The 23,127-nt window shown below is 47.5% G+C and overlaps 1 protein-coding gene and 1 long non-coding RNA gene across 3 annotated transcripts in view; one reads left to right on the top strand and one right to left on the bottom strand.

The window, feature by feature from the left end:
• The window catches only part of SYN1 (synapsin I), a 105,933-nt gene that overhangs the window by 77,257 nt on the left and 5,549 nt on the right, over nt 1-23,127 (bottom strand). For both annotated transcript variants that reach the window (XM_083592183.1, XM_083592184.1), the window contains exon 2: nt 1,792-1,849. In XM_083592183.1, the coding sequence (XP_083448309.1) occupies nt 1,792-1,849 (58 nt within the window). The remainder of the gene's footprint in view (nt 1-1,791; nt 1,850-23,127) is intronic.
• LOC310752282 overlaps nt 19,725-23,127 on the top strand; it is a 40,006-nt gene continuing 36,603 nt past the window's right edge. Inside the window, exon 1 of the long non-coding RNA XR_014542886.1 lies at nt 19,725-20,029. This is a non-coding gene — a long non-coding RNA (uncharacterized lncRNA). The remainder of the gene's footprint in view (nt 20,030-23,127) is intronic.

Raw genomic sequence — 23,127 nt, 5'->3', positions numbered from 1 at the left:
TTGTTGTTTATGGTTTTGTAACCTTTTTTCTTGTTAAAATCTAATAAAATATTATTATAAAAAATATATATAATATTTTAAGATATAGAGTTAAGATAAACGAAAGAGAGTAAGGATTTGCTGATTTAACTATTTAAATGGGAATACAAAAAGGGGAGGTGTGAGGAGGTCAAGGAAACAAGCTAATGAGTTTAAAGTTACTAAAAACGGATTTGTTTTTAATTCTTTGTTATCTATTTGTTTTTTGTATTTTGTATTTTTATCCTTCTTTTTTCTTTTTTATGTATTTTTCTATGTCTTCTTTTTTGTATCTTTTTCTTTCTATGTGACTTTTTTCTATTTTGTAAACTTATTTTTTTGTAAAATCTCAATAAATATCTTATAAAAAAATCAATCTTCAGAAGAGATTCAGAATATGATGCACAATTGTTTGAGCTGAACACTTTTCTTATAGGGGTTTACATAGGTCTGCTTTCTGTTGCATGTTGTGTGTTTTTGTATGTGTGAGTCTGCTTGTTTGTTTCCCCTTTGAAATAAAAAAGAGGGAGACAAAATGATGTTAAAAGGATTCTCAGAAAGTAAGACTTCTCGGAAACTGCTGACCTAAACCATCAGCCCTGAGTTTCACTTCCTGCTCTCACTGTGGTTGTTGCGTCCATTATTTCTGAGTCAGGCAGAGGTTTGCGCCAGTGGCTCAGCCACAAAAGCCGCCTCAGGACCTTGCCCTGGGCTCAGCCTCAGGCTGGGGGGAAGAGAGTGAACAATGAACAGCAACTTTGCCTCCCCCAGGGAGGACGGAGAGGGTCAGGATGAGGCCGGAGCTTCTTTCATAAACGGGCAGCGTGCTCACCTATTGCCAACTGCAGACACACATGGTGTCTTCAGGGTTTAAAATGTGAGCTTCCTCAGCGATGTGCATGCAGGCGACTAGTGTCAGTCTGGGGTCACAAACAGGACCACAGGTTTGAGGAGTTCTGCTCTTATTTTTTTTTTTTCAAAGTGATAAAAAGGTTTATTATAGAGGTTCCAAATCTCCCACCCTGCTCCTTTGGGGAGAGACGCCTGCAGAACGAACCAGGGTCCTGAGGTTCAGAAGGCACCTTCAAAGGAGTTCTGCTCTGAGATCAGTTGGCCCCATAGGGGGCTGTGGGAGGCCCAAATTTGATGTGCATTGCCATTCAAACGATGTGTGTGCACATCACGTGAACAATTATGCAGGGTGGGGCTTAGCTGGCCCACCCATATATTATTCAAGTTGGCACCCTTGGTTGGCCCCAAGGAGTGCTCTGAATCAGCTGCAACACCAAGAAGCAGCCATTTATATTTCCCACAATGCCACAAAAAGATGCTACCTTGAGGACATTGTGGAGATTTAAAATGGCAGCTCCCGGGCCGAGCCACCCATCACTGACTGAAGCACCAGCTGGGGTGGGGCTGGTAGAGCAGGGGCCAGCAGTGGACCAGGCTGCAGGTCGAGGGCTGCCATAGGTACCCAAAGGTGGGTGCTGCTTCTGGGTCTAGACAAATGTGCTTTCCAGCTCATGATGGAGGAGCTGCAACCACAGCAAACAGAATACACCATCCTGTTAGCCAAGCCCAGGCCAATGATAGCAAGCAAAGCCAAGTCAACCGCTCCACTCCGCCTGCCGGTCCCAGGTGCCAAGATGGTGCACATCCCTATTCTTGTCAGAGCCTGTGGAGAGTGTGGACTGTGGAGAGTCCTCACTAGGTTCCAGCCTGAGCCCATAAGGCTTTTGGATCTTGAGTCCCCCACACTGGACACTGGCTTACCTGCTCAACTTTGATGTCCATCTCCCCATGAAGCTTCTTCCCCTTGAAATATTTTGCCCTAGAAGAAGAAAGACATTGTTAATGTCTCTGGCAGTAAGCAAAACACCACATTTAGCTCAGTTGGTAGAGCAGGAGACTCTTAATCTTGGGGTCGTGGGTTCGAGTCCCACGGGTTGGACTAGACAATCCTCATGGTCCCTTCTAACTCTACGATTCTACAATCTAATCTTTAAGCTTATAATGATCCCAACTGGAGCCAGCAGCACAAACACAAACAACTCATCTGCATGGCCACACCACAGCCACAGTACAACAGGGCTGGATCCGAGCTAGGCCTATGAAGCCAAAAAGTATTGATCCAATTCAAAGCACAAGACCCGCTTCCTCAGAGGTGGGGCCCCTGTGGTCCTCCAGATGCTGCTAGATCCCCAACTCCCATTAGTCAGCATGCCCAATGGTCTGGGATGGCGGAGGCTGGAGACCAAAAGCCTCTGCAGAACCACAGGTTTCTCCCTGCCTTGAACTGGAGGGAACAGAAGTCCTGGGGCGATATGCAATGTGAAGTAGTTCTGTCAGCAAAAGGATTTCTGCAGCACAGTGGAAGCCCCCTCCCCTTCACACAGCCTAAATCTAGTCTAGGGGTTCCCTCCAACCCTCTGGAGCAGATCTGGAGTGGACTCAAGGCACACACAGCTGGAAGGGAAGGGGAAATCCTGCTGCCCTTGTGCTGACAGGACGGCTTAGTACAATCCTGCTCCTGGAAACTGAATTTGAGCAAGGATGGAACATGAATGTGTGTAGCTATCTGCTGTTAAAGAATATTCCAGCCTTGGTCAGCATCTTTTCTGAGCACAATCATTCCTGCCTGCTCTGCGCTGCTTTATTGTATTACTGACATTTAAAACAGAATCCCTCTATCTTCGAGATCGGTTCCTACCCAAAGAAACATATGGAACACGGCCTCCATCTCTTCCAAAACGCATCACGGCCTTCCAGAATGTAAAGATGGTTGGGTGCACTAAATGTGCAGTACTTAGTCATCTGTCACCAAGGAACCAGACGTATTTTCTCCCCGCAGCGCTCCTGGCACGGGGACGTCACATCATCAAAGCTCAGTATTTTGTTCCTGGGGAAATGAAACTCTCCCTTCCTCCTCCCACTTTCCATATTGCTGTTGTTTATTTATTTATTTATTGAAATGCTGTGTAAAGTGTGGTTGTTCAAATTATGGCAGGCTCCAATCTCCCCACAACTCTTGGTATTTTGCTGCCTGCAGCGGAAAATCAAAATTTGACACTCTAGGTACATATATTTTTAGCACCCACTCTAGTCATGGTTATAATTTGTTTCAAGCTGGGTCTAATAATGTGTTCTAATACTGCTGCAACCTGGGGCCTGCTGGTGGATAATAAATCTAATGATAATAATAGTAATTTTAAAATGGTGGTCCGCCTTCCACCCATTAACATGGGGCTCATGAATCCACCAGGACATTCACACAAGCCTCACAGAAGTGCACATCCCTTCTGTTTCCAAAAGCAGTCAGAGATGCCACTGGACTTTCACAAACAATGCATGAAACGGAGGTTCATTCCCTGACCGGACTCAAGGATTGACTGCCTGTGTACATGGAAGGTCCATGCAACCATCAAGGCAAACAGCCACCGACGGACCTTCCATTGCCACTGTTTCCAGAGTTAGCCATCACAAATGTCTTTAATGTGGAATCATGAAGAGCCACAAAGGGTATTTTCCACCCTCACAGTCAGAGCCAGTCCACCGCTATATACCAGCTGCTGAGAACTGAATGTCAGGAGAGAACTCAAGTCCTGCTGGCAGGCTTCGCACAGGCACCTGGCTGGCCACTGTGAGAAGAGGGTGCTGGACTCTCTCCTATGCTCTCATCAGCTTGGGTGCCTAAGTCCACTGGCGGTGTCCTTTAGTCCACAAAAACTGATGTTATAATGGGTTGGTCTTTAAGGTACCACAGGACTTTGCAGTGTGCATATTTTAAAACCAGGACTCCGTTAAATCTTATTTTACAGCCACCTAACCTAGCGGCTTGTGGTAGTGAAATCCACCACACCTAGTGGCAATGAATTCCACAGGCTAGTTACAAGTTCTGTGAAGCAATATTTCCTTTTGTCTCTCCTGGCCTCCTATTGAGGCCATCAATGGCTGCAAAGGCAGTTAACCCACAGGCACAATCACAGCTGGTCAGGGCCAGGGCTTTGGGGTCCATTTTGCAGCCCATTCTAATCCCCTTTTAGCAAATCCAGTTCTTGTAATATGGCGCCCCCTCGTGCCCACACACAAACATTCAGGTTCGTGGAAAATGGGCAGGGTAGGCAGGCAGGGCAGCAAGACCTTTGGAATTTTGCTTCCAGCTCTGAGGGAGTCTAGACACACAGCAGCTAAAAATAAGAAGCTTTCCCCTCCGTTTACAGCTCAGTCTCCTCTCAGCAACCAAATGCCCAGCAGGGACAGGACGGCGCAAACTGAAAGACGCAGCAGCAGCAGCGAGGGAGCCCGGCTGCAGACACACAGCTTAAAAGGGGAAAGCCAGGACCCAGCAGAGGGGCTTGCGCATCGTCCAAGCATGAGCCCACCTGAAAGCATTCCCTGACAATGCTACTGGTACTTGTCATCCCCAGGGATCTTCAGCAACGGTTGTGCAGCTCTGGTGCCCAGCAGGGTCAGAATGAATGGTCTCCCCACCCTCTGCTCATTCCAGCCCCGCAGACCAACCTTTGCCCACCTGCAGTGGTTTGGCACTGTAGCTGCTCGCCAGTCAGCGTGCCCATGGCTATGGCAGGTGGGGGGTTTAGCCCCAAATGGCTGGAGGGCACCATGTTGGCAAAGCCTGCCCTAAACCCCATATTTCCAGCACAGTTAGAGGAGAACCTAGGAGTCCCTGACTCCCTCAATTCACCAAGTCGAGCTTTGCCTTCCCAGTTTGGGAACAGGTAGCCCACCAAAATGCCCAGGCGTCATTCCTGTCAGAATTGGGCTGAGAATCTCATGACCCTTCTTCCTCTCAAATCATGAGACCAGAGATTCTCAAACTCCCTCCCTTTACAACTAGACTCAGACACCCGGCAGATGATTCTGGGCTGCTTTCTAGGGCACACATTGGGCTCCCTCCCACCCCCCTTTTTTGCAGGGGGAGGCATGTTCCAGACAGTCCTATTTGACCTCCCTCTTTCTGGCTGAATTCTGCCCCGATAAATGCCCCTTTTTCTGGCTCAGTAACACCCTACTCTGCAATTAGAGCCAGGGACAACCCAGGAGCCACCCCCCTTCTGGATCACAGGGCACTGCTGGAGAAAAAAACCTGCCTGAGCCAACGCTCCAGTGCCCCTGCCCTTCTCCCCCGCCCCGCCCGCAACACCAGGCCCTTTTCTCTTCACAGGGAGAGAGCCGACTCCTGCACCCACAGCACCCTTTGCGCCTTTCTCCTCTGGCTCCCAACTTCCGCACAGGGCAGACCTAGGGGTTGGCTATGCTGGCCCCCACCAAGGGCACAGGCTCGGGGGGGGGCATAAAAAACCCTCTCCACTCTGGCTCGGAGTGGCTAGCGGCCTGTGCGCCCCACATCTCCTCGCCAAGGGCGCAAGGGAGCCCAGATATGGCTCTGCTTCCGCGCTGCATGTTTAAAGCAGCGCCACGCCATTTCTAAGCAGCCTGGGCTTCCGCCAGAGTGTCCTGGCGACGGTAGTGTCAGAAGCGACGAGAGTGGGGAGACCAGCCCACCCTAGTCCCCTCAGAGAGTTACAACTCCCGTAGTGCTTTCACAGCCTCTTTGCAGGGAACTCTGACAATTGTTCCCTAGGCTTCTCTGAGTCGAGGGGCAGCGAAGTGAACTATGCCCCGCTCCCCTTCCGGGATCCCCTAGGAGCAAAGATTATGTTTAAATCCTATGAAGCGGCTATTTGGAGGGGGCAGAGAGAGATTACCCCTCTCGACCGGGCTGCGATGCTACGGCGTGCCCTCCTCCAGTCTCCGATCCCGGACCGTTTTTCTCTCCCCCGCTCCATTCTGTGGCTGGAGCATCTCTGAGGCGCCCCCGCAACCTCCTGACTCAGTCGGATGAGACAGGGAGGAGAGAGAGAGACGAGGATGCTTCAGCCGTGCGCACCGCGAGAGGAGCTGAGCGCCTGAGCGCTTCCTGTCTGCGGATCCCAAGATCCTGCCTAGCGTATTCCTTCCATCCCCCCGCGGTGCGAGCTATTCTGGAGCCCGAGCGGCTGCAGAACTCCCAAGCTAAAGGCCAGCAATCGGTGGAAAGGAACGCCTGGCAGGGCATTTGCAAAGCACACTGGCTTGGAACAACAATGGTCTCTTCTTAGCATCGAACTCTGCACCAAAATCCCTTTCTCTCCCCCGGCCAACGATGGTTGCATCCTAAAACTCAGACTTTTCCGCATCGCAAAACAACAACAACCACCCCAAACTCATCCATACGGAAGCATACACACACGTACGCATTGCAACTAAAGTCTGCGTGTCGAAGAGTGCAGCAGTCTCTGCTAAATAAATCCGCATTCCCTTCCCCGATCTCTCTGCAGCAATGGAAAACTGCGCTTGGGGAGAGAGAACGTGTGAACCTTCGGGAGACTGCAGCCTGCGGTGCTACGGATGCGTGTTTCTTCCGTAGATGCACTTTTCTGTACAAAACGCGACCTCGTCTCCCTTCACGATTTTTCAGCCTACTTATGAATCACTCCCCGCGAAAGCTACTGAAATCTGCCCGACGGAGAGTCTCTTGCTAAAAACTGCAGCGAAAACAGCTAGCAAGGAGACGTGAGCTGTTTTCGCTGCAGTTTTTAGAAAGTTAATGGGCCTCTCAGGAGGGCAGATGGCAACAGCTTTCTGAAAAGGCATTTCACAGGTAGGCTGCAAAATCCTGCACCATTCCAAATCACCTGTTTCCGGACTCCTCAAGAAAACTGCAAAATCCTATGGTAGCCTGCACTGCATTCCTGACGCCTTCAATTTATGCAAAGCCCTGCATTGAAATTTTGGGTTTACCCTCCAGGAGGCAGGACCCTGTTCTTCTGCTGCAGGATGCTATTTACTTACAGAACATAGCAGACTGCTTTGTTACACAGTGCTGCATCTTTGGCGCAGCAGTCACCTTGCAAACATGCATATCATCTGCATTGCAACATGGACAGCTTCTGCTGCATGACTGCAACATGTTCTTACAGGCTCCTATTCTGTATTATCCAACTCAAACCCTCAAAAGCCCCCAAAATGTGTACAGCTCAGTTGGTAGATTCTTAATCTCAGGGTCATGTGGTCAAGCTCCACATTGGGCAAAAAGATTCCTGCATTGCAGGGGTACCTTCCAATTCTACAATTCCATGATTGTACAGTGGTACCTCAGGTTAAGAACTTAATTCGTTCCGGAGGTCCGTTCTTCACCTGAAACTGTTCTTAACCTGAAGCACCACTTTAGCTAATGGGGCCTCCTGCTGCCGCCACTGCGTGATTTCTGTTCTCATCCTGAAGCAAAGTTCTTAACCCGAGGTACTATTTCTGGGTTAGCGGAGTGTGTAACCTGAAGCGTATGTAACCCGAAGTACCACTGTATGCTGCTTGGGTTACAGCCATTCCATTGCACACTGCCTCTAACTCAAGTTGTGTGGATGGAGTCTGTTCTGATGCCTGACAAACAACACAGCAACATTTGCCTGCTAAATGTGCATGGAAAACTGCACTGGAACATGCTTACTAGTTGCCTAGAGGTGTGGGGACTTTTCACCCCAAGGGCCACATTTTCTTCTGGGAGCCACATTCCATTCTGGGAGGCAAAAGTTGGAAGAGAAAGTCATGTGAATTTTACCTTTGTACAGTAGGCTGGTTTCTACCCACACATCTTTCTGTCCTCCCACAGGGCAAGCAAAATGCATGATCAGACTTCCAAGGATCTATTCCAGGCAGGCAAAGCCATTAAAGAAGGAGGGAAAGCAGGACCAGTATGAGGTGCGGCCTGGGCCCAGTCCCAAGGGCCAAGTGCAGACAACAGCCATGTAGCCCTAGTCTTCCAATGAATGCCCACTTCAGTTTTCAAAAAAAAATGGTTTGTCAGGCTGAGCGTTTCTGAACATGTGCAGAGTGTAGCCACACATGCACATATCACTGAAAGGAACAAAGTGGGCTTCTTTAAGAAGAAGACGTAAGGGCACTTTAAAATTAACTGCTTTTAATAATCTTTAAAAACCTTTTGAAGATGGTTCAGAAACTTCAGCTGGTGCAGAATTTGGTGGCCAGGTTGCCCACGGGGGGAAGATGGTTAGAGCATATCTATACATCACCAATCCTAGCCTGACTGCACTGGCTGCCAAGTAGTTTCTGGGTCCAATTCAAAGTGCTGGTTTTGACCAATAAAGCCCTAAACGGCTCAGGACTGCAATACCTCAAGGACCGCCTCTCCCCATATGAACCGACCCAGACCCTGAGATCATCCTCTGAGGCCCTTCTTCCTGCGCCTCCTCCATGAGAGGAGCAACATGAGAAGGGGCCTTTTCTGCGGTGGCCCCCATTTGTGGAATGTTCTCCCCAGGGAGGTTCAGCTGATGTCTTCATTATGTACCTTTAGGAGCCAGATGAAAACATTCCTCTTCAACCAGGCCTTTGGCTGATTAATATCTTAAAGGTAAAGGGACCCCTGACCGTTAGGTCCAGTCGTGGATGACTCTGGGGTTGCGGCGCTCATCTCGCTTTACTGGCCGAGGGAGCCGGCATACAGCTTCCGGGTCATGCGGCCAGCATGACTAAGCCGCTTTTGGCGAACCAAAGTAGCGCACGGAAACGCCGTTTACCTTCCCGCCAGAATGGTACCTATTTATCTACTTGCACTTTGACATGCTTTCAAACTGCTAGGTTGGCAGGAGCAGGGACCAAGCAACGGGAGCTCACCCCGTCGCGGGGATTTGAACCGCCGACCTTCTGATCAGCAAGCCCTAGGCTCTGTGGTTTAACCCACAGCACCACCCGCGTCCCATCGATTAATATCTTATACCTTTTTAAAATGTGTTTGTGAGGGTGTGGTGAAGGGGTTTTTTGGTTTGGGGGGGTTGTTCTTGTTTTTATTATGTAATTTGTGGTTTTATATTTCATTTTTATGTTGTGATCTATGGGTGAAGGGTGGTTTAAAAATAAATAAATATTTCTCATGTATCACCTTAAGATGGTTGTTTAAAAGGCAATGATGATGATCACAATAGGAAAATAGGAAAACAGTGAAAATGCTCACCACACCGTCTCCAGCCTTCTGCTTTGTTCTTTCCCTCCCTGACTTGTTATCCACCTGTTCCAACAAATGTTCACAAAGCAAGAATTTCTGGTTGCGCCTGTAAAATTCATTTTAGCTAACAGCTCCTAGCTCTCAGATAAGAAAATTTATTTCTTACTGCAGGGCACTGCATTCTACACTGCTAACAAGCAGCACTGCTTATCATGAAATAGTCATTGGATGCACATCTTGCTCCTTGCAATTCTGCAGCAAAATCAGAGGAGGAATAAGACTGCAAAGCAACTCCCCCAGCATCTACCTTGATAGAGTTTTACTGCACAAAACCTGATAATATAGCTGCCTTTTGCTTTTGACTTGTGCTTGCTAAAACCATTGCCCTCTGCAATGCACCACACTGTCCCTGCAGTCTTGTACGGGTACTCAAATCCACCGTGCTAGCACTGTTCTGCTTTCCCGTAGAATGGACCTTGTCTCTGCATTGCTGCAAACCAGATTTCTTCTCTGCTCTGCTGCACCTTGGTGTGCCTGCCGCCCACACAACGGAGGAGCACATCTCGGTGCTCCACTAATTCCCCACATCCTGGCCAGAAATCCATCCCATCCAGGAAGGAGATGGTGCATTTAGACATATAGATAGACGGGTGTCCTCTTGAGGTGAAGCATCTGTTACCCAAACTTACAAATCTGAGGTAGCTTCTTTTTGCAGAGGAACTGCCCCCCACATCAACAGGACTAGTGTCACATCGAGACCATGCAGTCAAAGCACATGGCTTCCCCCAAAACAGGGAAGTGTAGTTTACCCCTCACAGAGCTACAATTCCCAGCTCCCCTTGGCACATTACATTTCTCAGTATTTTGTGGGGAAGAAGCCAAGTGCTATGTGACTGTCTGCTGGGTCTCAGGGGTGGATCTGAACCTGCAGATTCAAATCTTCTCAGGATCTCCAAGGGAAGGAGGGAAGCAGCAGAGAGAGGGGGGCCAGAATCGAGGGGACGTGGCATTTTTTGCTTGGCTGGAGAGCTTTTGTTTATTTGCTCTATGCCCATCAGTTTCCACACCTGAAGCTCCAGGTTGTACACCTGAGGGGATCAACCCACTGAACTGCCAGGACCACCCTTTCATTTCCAGGCTCTGCCCACTGAGCCCCAAAACACCTGGCGACTCCAGGTGGAACACATTGGCAAAGCACAACCTCCATGCAACACTGCTGTCAACCACACAACACTTCACACCTGCAGAATCAAGTGGTGTATTTCCAGGACTGCAGCACTTCAAGATACAGATGGGGTCAAATGTCTGAATGATCTCTCCCTGGGTGAACCTCCCTGCACATGGAAAACCACCCTCTTATAACTGTTCAGTTTAACCCCTGCAGAGAGCCTGGTTTCTTTTAACAGGGGTGCATTCAAAACACACACACACAACCCAGCTGCAGTGTAATGTGGTACAGTCCAGAAAAAGTTTTTATTATGTAGTTCTGCTTAATTGAATGGGTTGCCTTTGAAGAAGAACTCTCCTGAAATACAGAGCACCACCTCTCTGAATTGTCCAAGCCCCACCTCTAAATATAACAATGTTCTGTGATGCTTTATCTGTGTGACAACTGCAAGCAACAATCCCATGCAATGAAACAAGATGTTGTAGCCTACCCTTGTCCATCTTCATTACATTTTCTCCCTGCAGCAAAGACGTCAAGACAGTCACTATAACATTTTTTTCAATATGCTGTCTCAACTGCAGTTGCCAGCTTTTCAAACTGCCACAGTAATTACACCGCCAAACAGCAGCTTAACGTGAGGCATTAGCCAGCAGTGATGTTTAGCTCCATGTTATGAATTGCAAGGCCTACCATTTCCTCCAGATCAATCTGCTTTTAAAGGCAGAGAAGCAGGTCAGGTCAGTTGGCAACCCTACCCTCTAACCTAGACTCCATTATCAAATTGCAATCCACTCTCCTGCTCTAAAGAGTCTTCACTGCCGGTAGTTTTATACCTTCTAACACATTATGGAAGCATTAGGCACCACCCTCAGGGAGAAGACAGCACATCAACACCTCCTGGATTGCCACATGCTGCCTCCTCTTATGTCAATGTGCCTCACAAGTAACATTCTCTTCAGTTCACATCTACAGCCACATTTTGAAGAAGAGAAGAAGAAGAGTTTGGATTTGATATCCCGCCTTTCACTCCCCTTCAGGAGCCTCAAAGCGGCCAACAATCTCCTTTCCCTTCCTCCCCCACAACAAACACTCTGTGAGGTGAGTGGGGCTGAGAGACTTCAGAGAAGTGTGACTGGCCCAAGGTCACCCAGCAGCTGCAAGTGGAGGAGCAGAGACGCGAACCCGGTTCCCCAGATTACGAGACTACCGCTCTTAACCACTACACCACACTGGCTCTCACCACACTTGCTGCATTTTACTGTCTTCAGAGAAGGGAGACTAGCAGAGACTCTCCTGCAGATACAGTAGGGAGGACAGGGCTTTCCAAAATTTCTAATAATTGTGCAGAAGAGGAAATTTCAGGAGGTGTTAAAGATGCAGGTGCTCTGTCCTCTCTGGCATCTGGCAACCCTAGCATAGAGCAGTGCTGCTGATCAGAGCTATACCCTGGATTCAAAACTGGCACCTGTTTAAATGCCCCAGCTCACACTTGAAACATAAGGAACAATAATAAAAGTACCTCTGAGCATGTGCAGAGTACATTTCCCTCCACACCAAATATCACCCATCTGCGAAATTGTCTGTTTTTGGAATTAGAATGAACATATTCCATGCTGGAAGATGTGACACTTTACTTAATAGAAATTGAGTGTTGTGTCAGTGTTTGGCTGCCACATGCACTATTATTCAAAGCCTGACTCTAACGTGAAAATGCCCTCTTCACTTTTTGAGAAAAAGCACACATATCCACCCATATTGCACTGCAAGAAGCTCCCTATCCTGCAAAATTGGTTAGGGAGGAGGCTTATTTGCCTATAACAACTCTGTGATAGACAGAAATGCAACAGGTATGTTGCCACAAGAACAGCTTTTCCTCTACTGGAAAAGGTTTTGCCTGTTGAATTTCTTCCTTTCAGACCTGTTAAAGACAGATTATCCCTTCCAGGAAAAGGCAGAGGTGCTACTTTAGGTGCCAAGATAGTACCCCTTAGAACAGGCATTCCCAAACTTGGCCCTCCAGACGTTTTGGGACTACAACTCCCATCATCCCTAGCTAACAGGACCAGTGGTCAGGGATGATGGGAATTGTAGTCCCAAAACATCTGGAGGGCTGAGTTTGGGGATGCCTGCCTTAGAACCTCTGAGCCCTCCCAATTCACTGTCCCCTTGGTCATGTGGGGTGGGCTTGGTTACCTTTTTCTCCCTTGAAGAAGGAAGTTGGGAGAGTGGTGCTCTTTCCCACTTACACTTTCAACTCTATGGGCTTTTCAAGCAGATTAGTTCTACTAGATCCAGGTTTTACGGAGATCCCTTGGGAAAGTGACGTGAGGATGCATGCACGTTCTGTCTCTCTGCAGGGGGCTCACTGGGTAGCGAGCAGTAACTAGAGAGGGGGTGTGATGGGATGATGAGCTGCTTGTGCGCGAAATTCTTAGTCCCTCAGAGTTTGGCTAAGTCCACAAACCTCTGTCTGTAACGGAGCTCCTTAAGCATGGCTCCGTCAGTCGCTGGTAGAATCCGACAGTGGGCGTTTACGGAATTTCCTCCAGCATAAAAGCTCCTTAACGGAAACGCGCCTTCTGGACTCTTGGCGCGACAGTTTCCGGCGAGGAGTGGGTGTCCCTATAGGAGGTCCTGAAACTTCCCCACTGTTTTCGCTGGAAGTGTCTCTGAGCCATCCCTCCGACTCACTTTCCCTTGGAGCTCCTTCTCTCCCCCTGCTGGTTCCCTCCTCAGCTGATAAGTCTCTCCCAACCTCTGTGAGCCCTTTCACTTCCTGATGGCAGTTCCCTGACAGGGGGTGGCACCCAAGGCACTCACTCAAATACACACCTGCGCCCACAGACCTAAAGGGTGGCAATCACTGTATACGCAGAGCGTTAAGGGACCATTCATAAATTTGCTCCATCACCTCCATCATCGCATTCTGTAGCATGTGTAGACAGGACCTCTGTTTCTGCAAGTAGGCAGGAAGGAGGGGTGCTCTGGAAAGGCTGAAGCGATCTAGTTAGACTGCTGTTCCAGTTGGCTGGATGGAGATAAGGTGCACTGTTTGCGCAACGGGAATTTTTTGAAACAAGGGGTGGGTTCCTTCTAGCTAATGCCTCCCCATAAAAGGAGAGCTTTCTTTGAGGAATCTGAAGAGGTATGGAGTTTGACTGGGCCTTCAGAAAACTTTGATATCAGAAGAGAGGTTTCTGAACCCATAGAGAAGACTCCAAAACTTCCGCTGCAACATTAGTTTTCTAATTACAGGGAATCTTTCACATAGGGGAGCCTTCAGTCCATCCAGAGACTGAAGAGGCACAGTCCATTGGATTCCATGAGCTTATTCCACACTTGGTTCTACCTGCATGTGGAAAGCAGATGTATGGGATCTTAGTCCCCTCAAACACAAGAGATCAGGTCATGAAGGCTTATGCATCCTGCTGTTATATATGCTGCAGCTTCCTCCCCTCCTCCCCTCAAGTTTCCTGCCTCTTTGACAGACAGAAATTCAACAGGTGCAACTGGCAAGCAATAAACAAAGCAAAGCAATGCTTTAGTTATTATTAGGCCAGGTAAAATGAGGGTAGGAAGGGAGTGTGCCTTTGAAATACCAGCTGAGCGCTGGTTTTTACTGGTGAGTCACAAAGCCTGCCCTAAGGCAGGATTTCAAGAACTGTGCTACCACAGCCATCTTTTGGAAAGAGAAAGCAAAAAGAAGGACTCCAAATTTAATCAGCAGGCATATCAACTAAAGTAAAAATGGGGGACCTGGTCTCCTCCAGATGCTGTTGGACTCCAAGTCCCACTAGTCCCAGCCAGCATGCCCAATGGTCAGGGATGATGGGAGCGACAGTCCAGCAATATATATGAAGTGTCACAGGTTGCCACCCCCTCCCCATACCCAAGTTATGAACTGGGGGGGGCTCAAATTTAGTTAGGACTGAGAGCTGAAGGAACATATTTATTTTAAGAGGCTGTTTTGATTTTGGGATGTTTCTGTAATCAAGCTTGACAAAAAGCAAATATTGCCTTCCAAAAGGAAACAGTAAAACAGAGAGCTTCATTCATTCAATTATCTTGCATTTCCCTCGATAGCTCAGAAAGGCCCTTAAATAGCAGTTTTTACCACTGAAATTATTTACATTGAACTTTGTAATTAATTCTTCAATTGCTTAAAAGGTGGGTGATTAGCCAACTAAAAAAATATTGAATTGGTTTCCTAAGAAAGGAGAGGGGCAAGATGGATAAAGAGAAGGGGGAAGGGGACACAGAGGCTCAGTGTATTGTTTTTTGCTTGGATTTTAAAATAGCCACAGAGAAGCTCCCATTTTGATCTGTGCAGCAGCACTGAGTAGAGCTGTTTAGCCCCTGCATCCCCACAGTGGTGTTTCCCTGTCCTACATGCCCACCCCCCTGCCACTATATTTTCCCCACCTTGGTAGAATTAGCACAGCTTCAGGTGGGCATGAGTTTGGTGAGGGAAATGGTACAGCATGTAACAGTCTAAGACACCATCAAAATTAGAGATCTCCTGTGGCTGCAGTAAAGTAAAAACAACAGAAAAACATCAGGAGATCCAATATGGATCTCTTCCATCACATCCATTTGGCCTAGATCAGGGAGAGGGGAACCTGTGGCCTCTGATATGTCGTTGGACTCCAAATCCCATCAGCCTCAGTCAGCATGGCCAAAGGTCAGGGAAGATGGGACTTTTTGAAGAAGAGGGGGGCAGATTAAGACAGAGTCAGAGTAAAGGCACAACTTATGTGTGCTTAGAAGATTGATCCACATGGTTGTGCTCAGCCCCAACAGGCCATTTCACAAATGGCTGCATGCAGAGCAGCCCAAGACATTTTGCTGCCAGAGGCTGAAGACAAGATCCTTCACTCCACCCGCATTTAAACTGGAAAGGCAGCTGAATTTTACTTCAGCACTGGCGAGGGGACAGCATCCTCCTCTGCGCTAGAGCGGAAGCAAGCTCGCTCTTCAGGGCATGCGCAGCTCTGGCATCAACATCTTGCCTGCTTCCCTCCCCATCTGCTGCCAGAGTTGGCAGCCTCACTCTGCCTCATAGTAGAGCCGCCTCTGGCTACACGAAAGAGATGGGGGTGCATGAGGGTGGTCCCTCAGCATCCTATAATAATAACCCTCCACAGGCTCTGTTAAGGCCAAGGTAAGATGAGTGGGTTACAGAGCAAGAGAGCATCTTTACTTTACTTTACGTTACTTTAACCACCATCTCTTTACACAGCTCATTCACCCTGCAACAAATTCTACGCAGGAGCGCAACAATGGCTGCAGCACTGGAGCAGCTGCTTTGCACGTCCAGGGTCCCAGCCTCAGTCCTCAGCACCCCCATGTCCTTTGTTGCTGCCAGTCAGTGCTGACAGTACCAGGCTAGACACACCAATGGTCTGGCACAGTTCAAAGAAGCTTCCTAAGTCCCTAGAGGCTTAGTCCACTTTATTTACCAGCACCAGACATAGGAGTTGTTTTATTATTATTATTATTATTAAAATATATTTGCTGCTGCTGCTCTTGTGCATGAGGCTTCCCAGCTTCCCCACCCAAGTATCATAATTTTTAAAATAAAAATGGCCACTCTAACCTTGGCAAGCATGGGCTGCCTACATGTCTCGGCTTCCCTCAAAGAGTCCTGGGAACCATAGTTTGTTGAGGGTGCTTGTAGCTCTGTGATGGTAAACTACAGTTCCCATTATTATTTTCAGTGTGGAGCCATCTACATTATATATATGGTTTGCATGCAGCCTTAACCACAGAGCTGGGATATAGAAGCGTTTTATGTCTTCCAGACAGAGAAGCTCTAGTCCCAATTATTATTTTCTTTCCACAGCCTTTATAACCTTACATTTTCTCTCCCCACCCCCCATCACTGCTTCCTCTCCTGGAGTATCCTGGGAATTGTAGTCTTCAGAGCCAAGGCCGGTTCTCACTACCACTTCAGCAGTGTGGACTTCCTGCCTATGGAAAACCAGCCCCATGCGCATCCGCCAACATATGCAGGACTTGTTTTCTTAACCACATGCTGGGAAGATTCATTTCCCAGGCAAGCACCTCCCAATGAGTGCTTGAAAGCAAACTCTGCCCATGTCAGCCAGTGCTTTTTACAGGCCAGGGTTGTGTCCACACTCCTGTTTACTGTGCCCTCACTACATTTCCAGTTCTGGAGATTTAAGCCCTGTTCACACAACAAACTGCATCTGTATCCCAAACGGTTATAAAATATTCCTGTCTGACATGTTGTTTCTCAAACCAGCTTCATGCTAATTGAGGTCCTTAGCTGATCCTAATTTGTTGATAGCCAAGGTGTGAACACCTTGTGTAAACACATTGGTGCCCTGGAGCGTACACAAGCAGCAGCACCAAATCTGACCCTAATGAAGCCATGCTGATGTGAACAGCTAGCAGGGAAAGACCTGTGCAATGCTTGGGGGTGGGGACAATGTCTCTTGTAAGGCAGGAATGTGAACAAACACTAGGAATAACAAACTTTTGCACACAACTGTGGCACAACTAAATGGTTGTTACAGGAGTAGGCCCTTAGACTGCAGGTTGATACCTCTTAGCTCTGCGGGTTTTAAGCAGTCTTTCTCGGAACTGTAGGATTTCTTCCGTGTTTATCAGAGGTTCCTTGGAAGAATGATCAATAATTATAGACAAATTCCTCCAGAAACATCTTCTACTCTAAGGCAGCCGCCCTCCCATGCCTCAGTGCTCAGCAGTAGAGTTGTCACATTTTGCCTATAATTATTTTAGCATATGGGAGCGGTGAGGGCTTCTGAACACCCGCAGAGTTTCTTCCCCTGGCCCTCTTGGCATGAGCAGAGTGTCATTTGTGAGCAGAATACCCTGCCCACCAACTGCCTGGCTGTGCTGGGGAATCTGGTGCCTGGCATCCTGCTCCCAGGGGAGTTTGGTACCCAAACTGCTGCACTGCCTGTGAAGCTGCCCTGGTAGAAGACAGCAGGGGGCCAAGATGGCTGCGAGGGAAGAAGCTCAGGGTCTTCCTTCAGCTACCTGAACATCCTTGGTGAAACAATGCTCCCTGTTGCCATTTTGCCTTATGCCTCCTGCAGAAATGGTGCCAGTATACTCTCCGCCAGTTCACAAAAGAAAGCAAGGCCAGGCTTGCAATCTTCTCCCCTCACATCCTGTTTTTTCATGACATGCATCATTATCCTCCCTGCACCCATCATTCCACGCTGCCAAAGGCTTTTCTCTGCCTGCCGCCTGCTGTATCCATTTGCTCTGCACTAACTTAAAAGCCAAGATGGTGTTTCTTCTTTTGGTTTTGCAAATACAGTAGAAAAAGAAAGAAAGAGACATGTTTGTTCTGTAGTTGGCAGTTCAAAATAGACTTCAGCAGGTGCAATGGATGGAACAGCAGGCTGTGTGGTGTATGGTGACTTAGTGTTCAAGCGTGCACATGCCATCGCATGTGCACTAGAGACAAGATATATGCTCTGCTCAGAGATTTCCCTCCTGGGGAGGGAACTCAACACTGCAGAACAGGCTACACCAACCTGGTGCCTGCCGGCTGTTTTGAACTACAACTCCCATTGATCCCAGCACAGCTTAGGGAAGACTGCTACAGAACTATAGCTCTTGCATTTTCTACTAACAAAAAATATTAAAAGGCATCCCCCCCAAAAAAAAGCAAAAATAGGGGGCATTAGTTTACCTGGGACAGGAAAGCAGAAAATAAAAGCTGCCCCTAGTAAATAGGAATCATAGAATCACAGAGTTGGAAGAGACCACAAGGGCCATCGAGTCCAACCCCCTGCCAAGCAGGAAACACCATCAGAGCACTCCTGACATATGGTTGTCAAGCCTCTGCTTAAAGACCTCCAAAGAAGGAGACTCCACCACACTCCTTGGCAGCAAATTCCACTGTCAAACAGCTCTTACTGTCAGGAAGTTCTTCCTAATGTTTAGGTGGAATCTTCTTTCTTGTAGTTTGGAACCATTGCTCCGTGTCCGCTTCTCTGGAGCAGCAGAAAACAACCTTTCTCCCTCCTCTATGTGACATCCTTTTATATATTTGAACATGGCTATCATATCACCCCTTAACCTCCTCTTCTCCAGGCTAAACATGCCCAGCTCCCTTAGCCATTCCTCATAAGGCATCGTTTCCAGGCCTTTCACCATTTTGGTTGCCCTCCTCTGGACACGTTCCAGTTTGTCAGTGTCCTTCTTGAACTGTGGTGCCCAGAACTGGACACAGTACTCCAGGTGAGGTCTGACCAGAGCAGAATACAGTGGCACTATTACTTCCCTTGATCTAGATGCTATACTCCTATTGATGCAGCCCAGAATTGCATTGGCTTTTTTAGCTGCCGCGTCACACCGTTGGCTCATGTCAAGTTTGTGGTCAACCAAGACTCCTAGATCCTTTTCACATGTACTGCTCTCAAGCCAGGTGTCACCCATCTTGTATTTGTGCCTCTCATTTTTTTTGCCCAAGTGCAATACTTTACATTTCTCCCTGTTAAAATTCATCTTGTTTGTTTTGGCCCAGTTCTCTAATCTGTCAAGGTCATTTTGAAGTGTGATCCTGTCCTCTGGGGTGTTAGCCACCCCTCCCAGTTTGGTGTCATCTGCAAATTTGATCAGGATGCCCTTGAGTCCATCATCCAAGTTGTTGATAAAGATGTTGAATAAGACCGGGCCCAAGACAGAACCCTGTGGCACCCCACTAGTCACTCTTCTCCAGGATGAAGAGGAACCATTGATGAGTACCCTTTGGGTTCGGTCAGTCAGCCAGTTACAAATCCACTGAGTGGTAGCATAGTCAAGACCGCATTTTACCAGCTTCTTTACAAGAATATCATGGGGCACCTTGTCAAATGCCTTGCTGAAATCAAGGTAGGCTAAATCCACTGCGTTCCCTTCATCTACCAGGCTTGTAATTCTGTCAAAAAATGAGATCAGGTTAGTATGACATGACTTATTTTTCAGAATTCCATGCTGACTATTGGTGATCACAGCATTCCTTTCTAGGTGCTCACAGACTGTTTGCTTAATGATCTGCTCCAGAATCTTCCCTGGTATTGATGTCAGACTGACTGGGCGATAATTATTTGGGTCCTCTCTTTTCCCCTTTTTGAAAATAGGGAAAACATTTGCCATCCTCCAGTCTGCCGGGACTTCGCCTGTTCTCCAGGAATTCTCAAAGATGACTGCCAGTGGTTCTGAAATCACATCTGCCAGTTCTTTTAATACTCTTGGATGCAGTTCATCTGGCCCTGGAGACTTGAATACATCTAAACTAGCCAAGTATTCTTGTACTATCTCCTTAGTTATTCTGGGCTGTGTTTCCTCTGCTGAATCATTTGCTCCAAATTCTTCAGGTCGGGCATTGTTTTCTTTATCGGAGAAGACTGAGGCAAAGAAGGCATTGAGGAATTCAGCCCTCTCTGTGTCCCCTGTTTGCATTTCACCATCTTCTCCTCTGATTGACCCCACTGTTTCTTTGTTCTTCCTTTTGGTACGAACATACCCATAAAAGCCTTTTTTGTTGCTTTTAACCTCTCTAGCAAGCCTGAGTTCATTCTGTGCTTTAGCTTTTCTGACTTTGTGTCTACACGTACTGGCTATTTGTTTGAATTCCTCTTTGGTGGTTTCCCCCCTTTTCCATTTTTTGTACACATCCTTTTTAAATCTTAACTCAGTTAAAAGTTCTTTAGATAGCCACCCTGGCTTCTTTAGGCACCTTCCATGTTTCCGTCTCATTGGTATTGCCTGAAGTTGTGCTTTTACTATCTCCCTCTTAACAAACTCCCAGCCATCATGAACCCCCTTTCCTTTTAGTATTACTGTCCATGGGATCTCACCCAGCACTTCCCTAAGTTTTATGAAGGAATAACTGGAATATGATTTTTAAAAATATTTTTTTAATGACTCTTAATATAATTTTCAAAATCATTTAAGCATCTTACAATAAAAATGGATTTGTACCCCATCCCTCCTCCCAACCACTCAGGATGTGTAGTGCACACATTCACAACACTGTGGAATCAGAGCACACACGTGCTCATGCCTGCCTTCAATTGCAGCAGAAGCGTGGAAATGCCTTGTGGCTTCTGAAAGACTAACAGCTCTACCATGGCACAAGCTTTTGGTGGTCGCTGAGTCCATGGATGGATGAAGTGTAATCCTCAGTAGGCACAAATATATCCATGTGAGTATAAAAGTGGGTGGGGAGGGAACGTAATGGCTGGGGTTTACGGGGAAAGAAATGCAAAAAAGGGCATTTTCTGACAATAAAATTCAAGCTGAAAGGTTTGGCAAGCAAACACAGTGACCCTTTGCAACCACTTTTGCCAACCTGGTACCTTCCAGGAGTTTCAGACTACCTCTCCCCTCTGCCCCTGCCAGCATGCTGGCAAAGGATAGGTGATGCTGCGTTAACCTTCAATGCAAGGATTGGGGAACCTTGTTCTCTCCAGATGTCTCTGGTCTACAGTTCCTTTCATCCCTGAGCACTGGCCATGTTGACTGGAGCTGATGAGAGTTCAACAGCACCCGGGGGTGGGGGGTAGCTTCCCATCTCTGTATTAAGATGACACAAAGTGTTTGTTGGTTTTGCTGCTGCCAGAGACTAGCATGGCTGCCTCTTTGGCTAACAATTAAAGCAAGTAGAAAGGAGAACTATGCAGTGGTTCAGTCAAAGTCAAGTTGGGTGGCAAGTATCCTTGCAAACCAACAGGCCATTCATTCCATTGAAAGTGATGCCCGGAGCACATGGACCCGGGTGATTCAAGCAAGGCTCAGAGGCTGTGGCTTAGGACAATGAGCTGCCATCTCAGTGCAAGAGATGGCAGCATATACAAGGCAGCCTTTTGATCTTCTGTTCAGCATGGTGCTGCACACCCAGTGGGAGACAGCTGGGGAGCAGGGCTTTGGCTGCAGCTGCTTGGGGCTGCTGTGTGTCTGCCGCAGCCTTCAAGGCACTGACACCCTCTATCTTGCCCTGCCGTGAAACAACAGCCTTTGCATCCTGACACATCATCCCCAGCAGGGATCCAGAGCCGCCTGCGACAAACATCGCCAATCCATGCTCCCACCGGCGCACGCATCCTGAAGCTGCAATCTCTAGGAAAAAGCAGGATGCCCAAAGCATGCATTACGGTTGGGGGTACGATGCGGAGGAAGCCAAGTGGAGCGAGTAGGGCAGACCACCTACCACCCCACATTGCCCCTGCTTCAGCCAGATACTGTTGCTCTTCAGCCCCCTTCCTTGCTTGCATAAGAGGTCCCTAGAAGGGAAATATATTTGTAGCTCATTTCCCCAGCATGCACATCGGCCACATTAGCCAGCCTCAATTCTGCTGGGAGCTGAATGTAAGCCTAGGCATTTAACTTGCTGTGCTATTATAATAACCTTGGTGATGCCATTGGGGTGTTTCTGAGTCACCCTGTTAACCAGCTGGCCTCAGAGACCCAGAGAGGCTCTACAAGAACCAGTCATTCCAACAAGAGAGAATGCTACTCTGTGCTTTTTATTAAGGACTATTTCCTTTTATTGAGGGCTTCTTACCTTAAGAAGTATTTGCGCAATTGTCCACCAAATTCAATCATGTCAAATGGGGGAAAATGTGATATGTATGTCATTAGGAATATTAGAACAAATCAGATGAAAATCCCATTTTGGCCAGCATTTTGTTTTCCAATAACAGCCAGCAATCTGTATCTGAGAACCTCATAGGCAGGAGTTAAAGGCAATAGCCTTCCCCTATTCTTGATCACTGTTATCTGATATTATACAGGTATACTGCCTCTGTACATGGGGTCTCCATTTCCTGACCATGGCTAGTTGCTGTGGATAAACATATTCCCACCCAACCCCATGGATCTGTCTCATCCTTTTGTTGAGCCAAATGCCATCATCCACTCCATCTTGCAGCACTGAATTCTGTAGGTTACATTTGTATAAAGGAGGTAACTGATTAACTACTCAGAAGTTTGGAATTTCTATGCTATTTGCTTGCAGGATAGATGATGATAGATGATAGATAGATAGACAGATGATAGATGAGAGAGAGAGAGAGAGAGAGAGAGAGAGAGATGCAAATTCACAACAGATGGCCAATTGGCCTACTGTGACAATCCTCAACATTGGCAGCCTGGGATTTGACACATTCAGGCTGCAGAAATCACATCTTGCTAATTCACATAATAAACTTAACTGGCATGCACGTTTACATTCTTCCCTATTGAGTATCCTGACCTCTGTCTAAGTGAGGTTCCTCAAATCTCACGCACCTTCACACATACCTACAACAACAACTGCAACCACACAAAGGTTGGCATCCCCATGCCCAAAACCTCCGGATGGCAACAGGCACATGGACCATGCAATGTTGGAGTGATGGGTTTGGGGGGGGGCTGTGCCAATTGGGAACAGAAGGAGCAGGGGTGGAGTGAAAGAGCGAGTGGGAGAGACTATACCATGAGAAGAAATGGGGTAGCTGAGTGTAGCAGCATATTCTGCCATGCACAGGCAATCACAAAACACAGATACCCAAACCTGATATATCACAGGTGAGTGAAGGCCGGTCATAAGTGAGATAGAGCCAGGCAGGAAATCAAATGGCTACTAGAGGCTATTAATAAAAGGATGATCTGGTAATATATAAATCAGCATTTTTGCTTAAGGGACTTGTAGCAGGATACTAAATCCTCCTTCTTGGAAGTCAAATGGTTAAAAATATGCTTAAAAACACTCTCACTGAAGCCAAGATTTTAAAATGGTTTGTACATTGTGTTTGCACAGAATCTTGCCAATGGTTTCCCTTGGTTTATTTCAGCCTTGCCTTAACCACAAGTTGTCCCACAGATGATCAAATAAACCATGGCTTGTATCTCCAACATTTCTTTTCTTTTCCAACTGCTTCTGCTTCATGCC

This window comes from Podarcis filfolensis (assembly GCF_964270895.1).
Source record: "Podarcis filfolensis genome assembly, chromosome: 17".
In the NCBI taxonomy this organism is placed as follows: domain Eukaryota; kingdom Metazoa; phylum Chordata; class Lepidosauria; order Squamata; family Lacertidae; genus Podarcis; species Podarcis filfolensis.
Note: the sequence above shows the minus strand (reverse complement) of the source record. Positions and strands in the feature narration are given on the sequence as shown.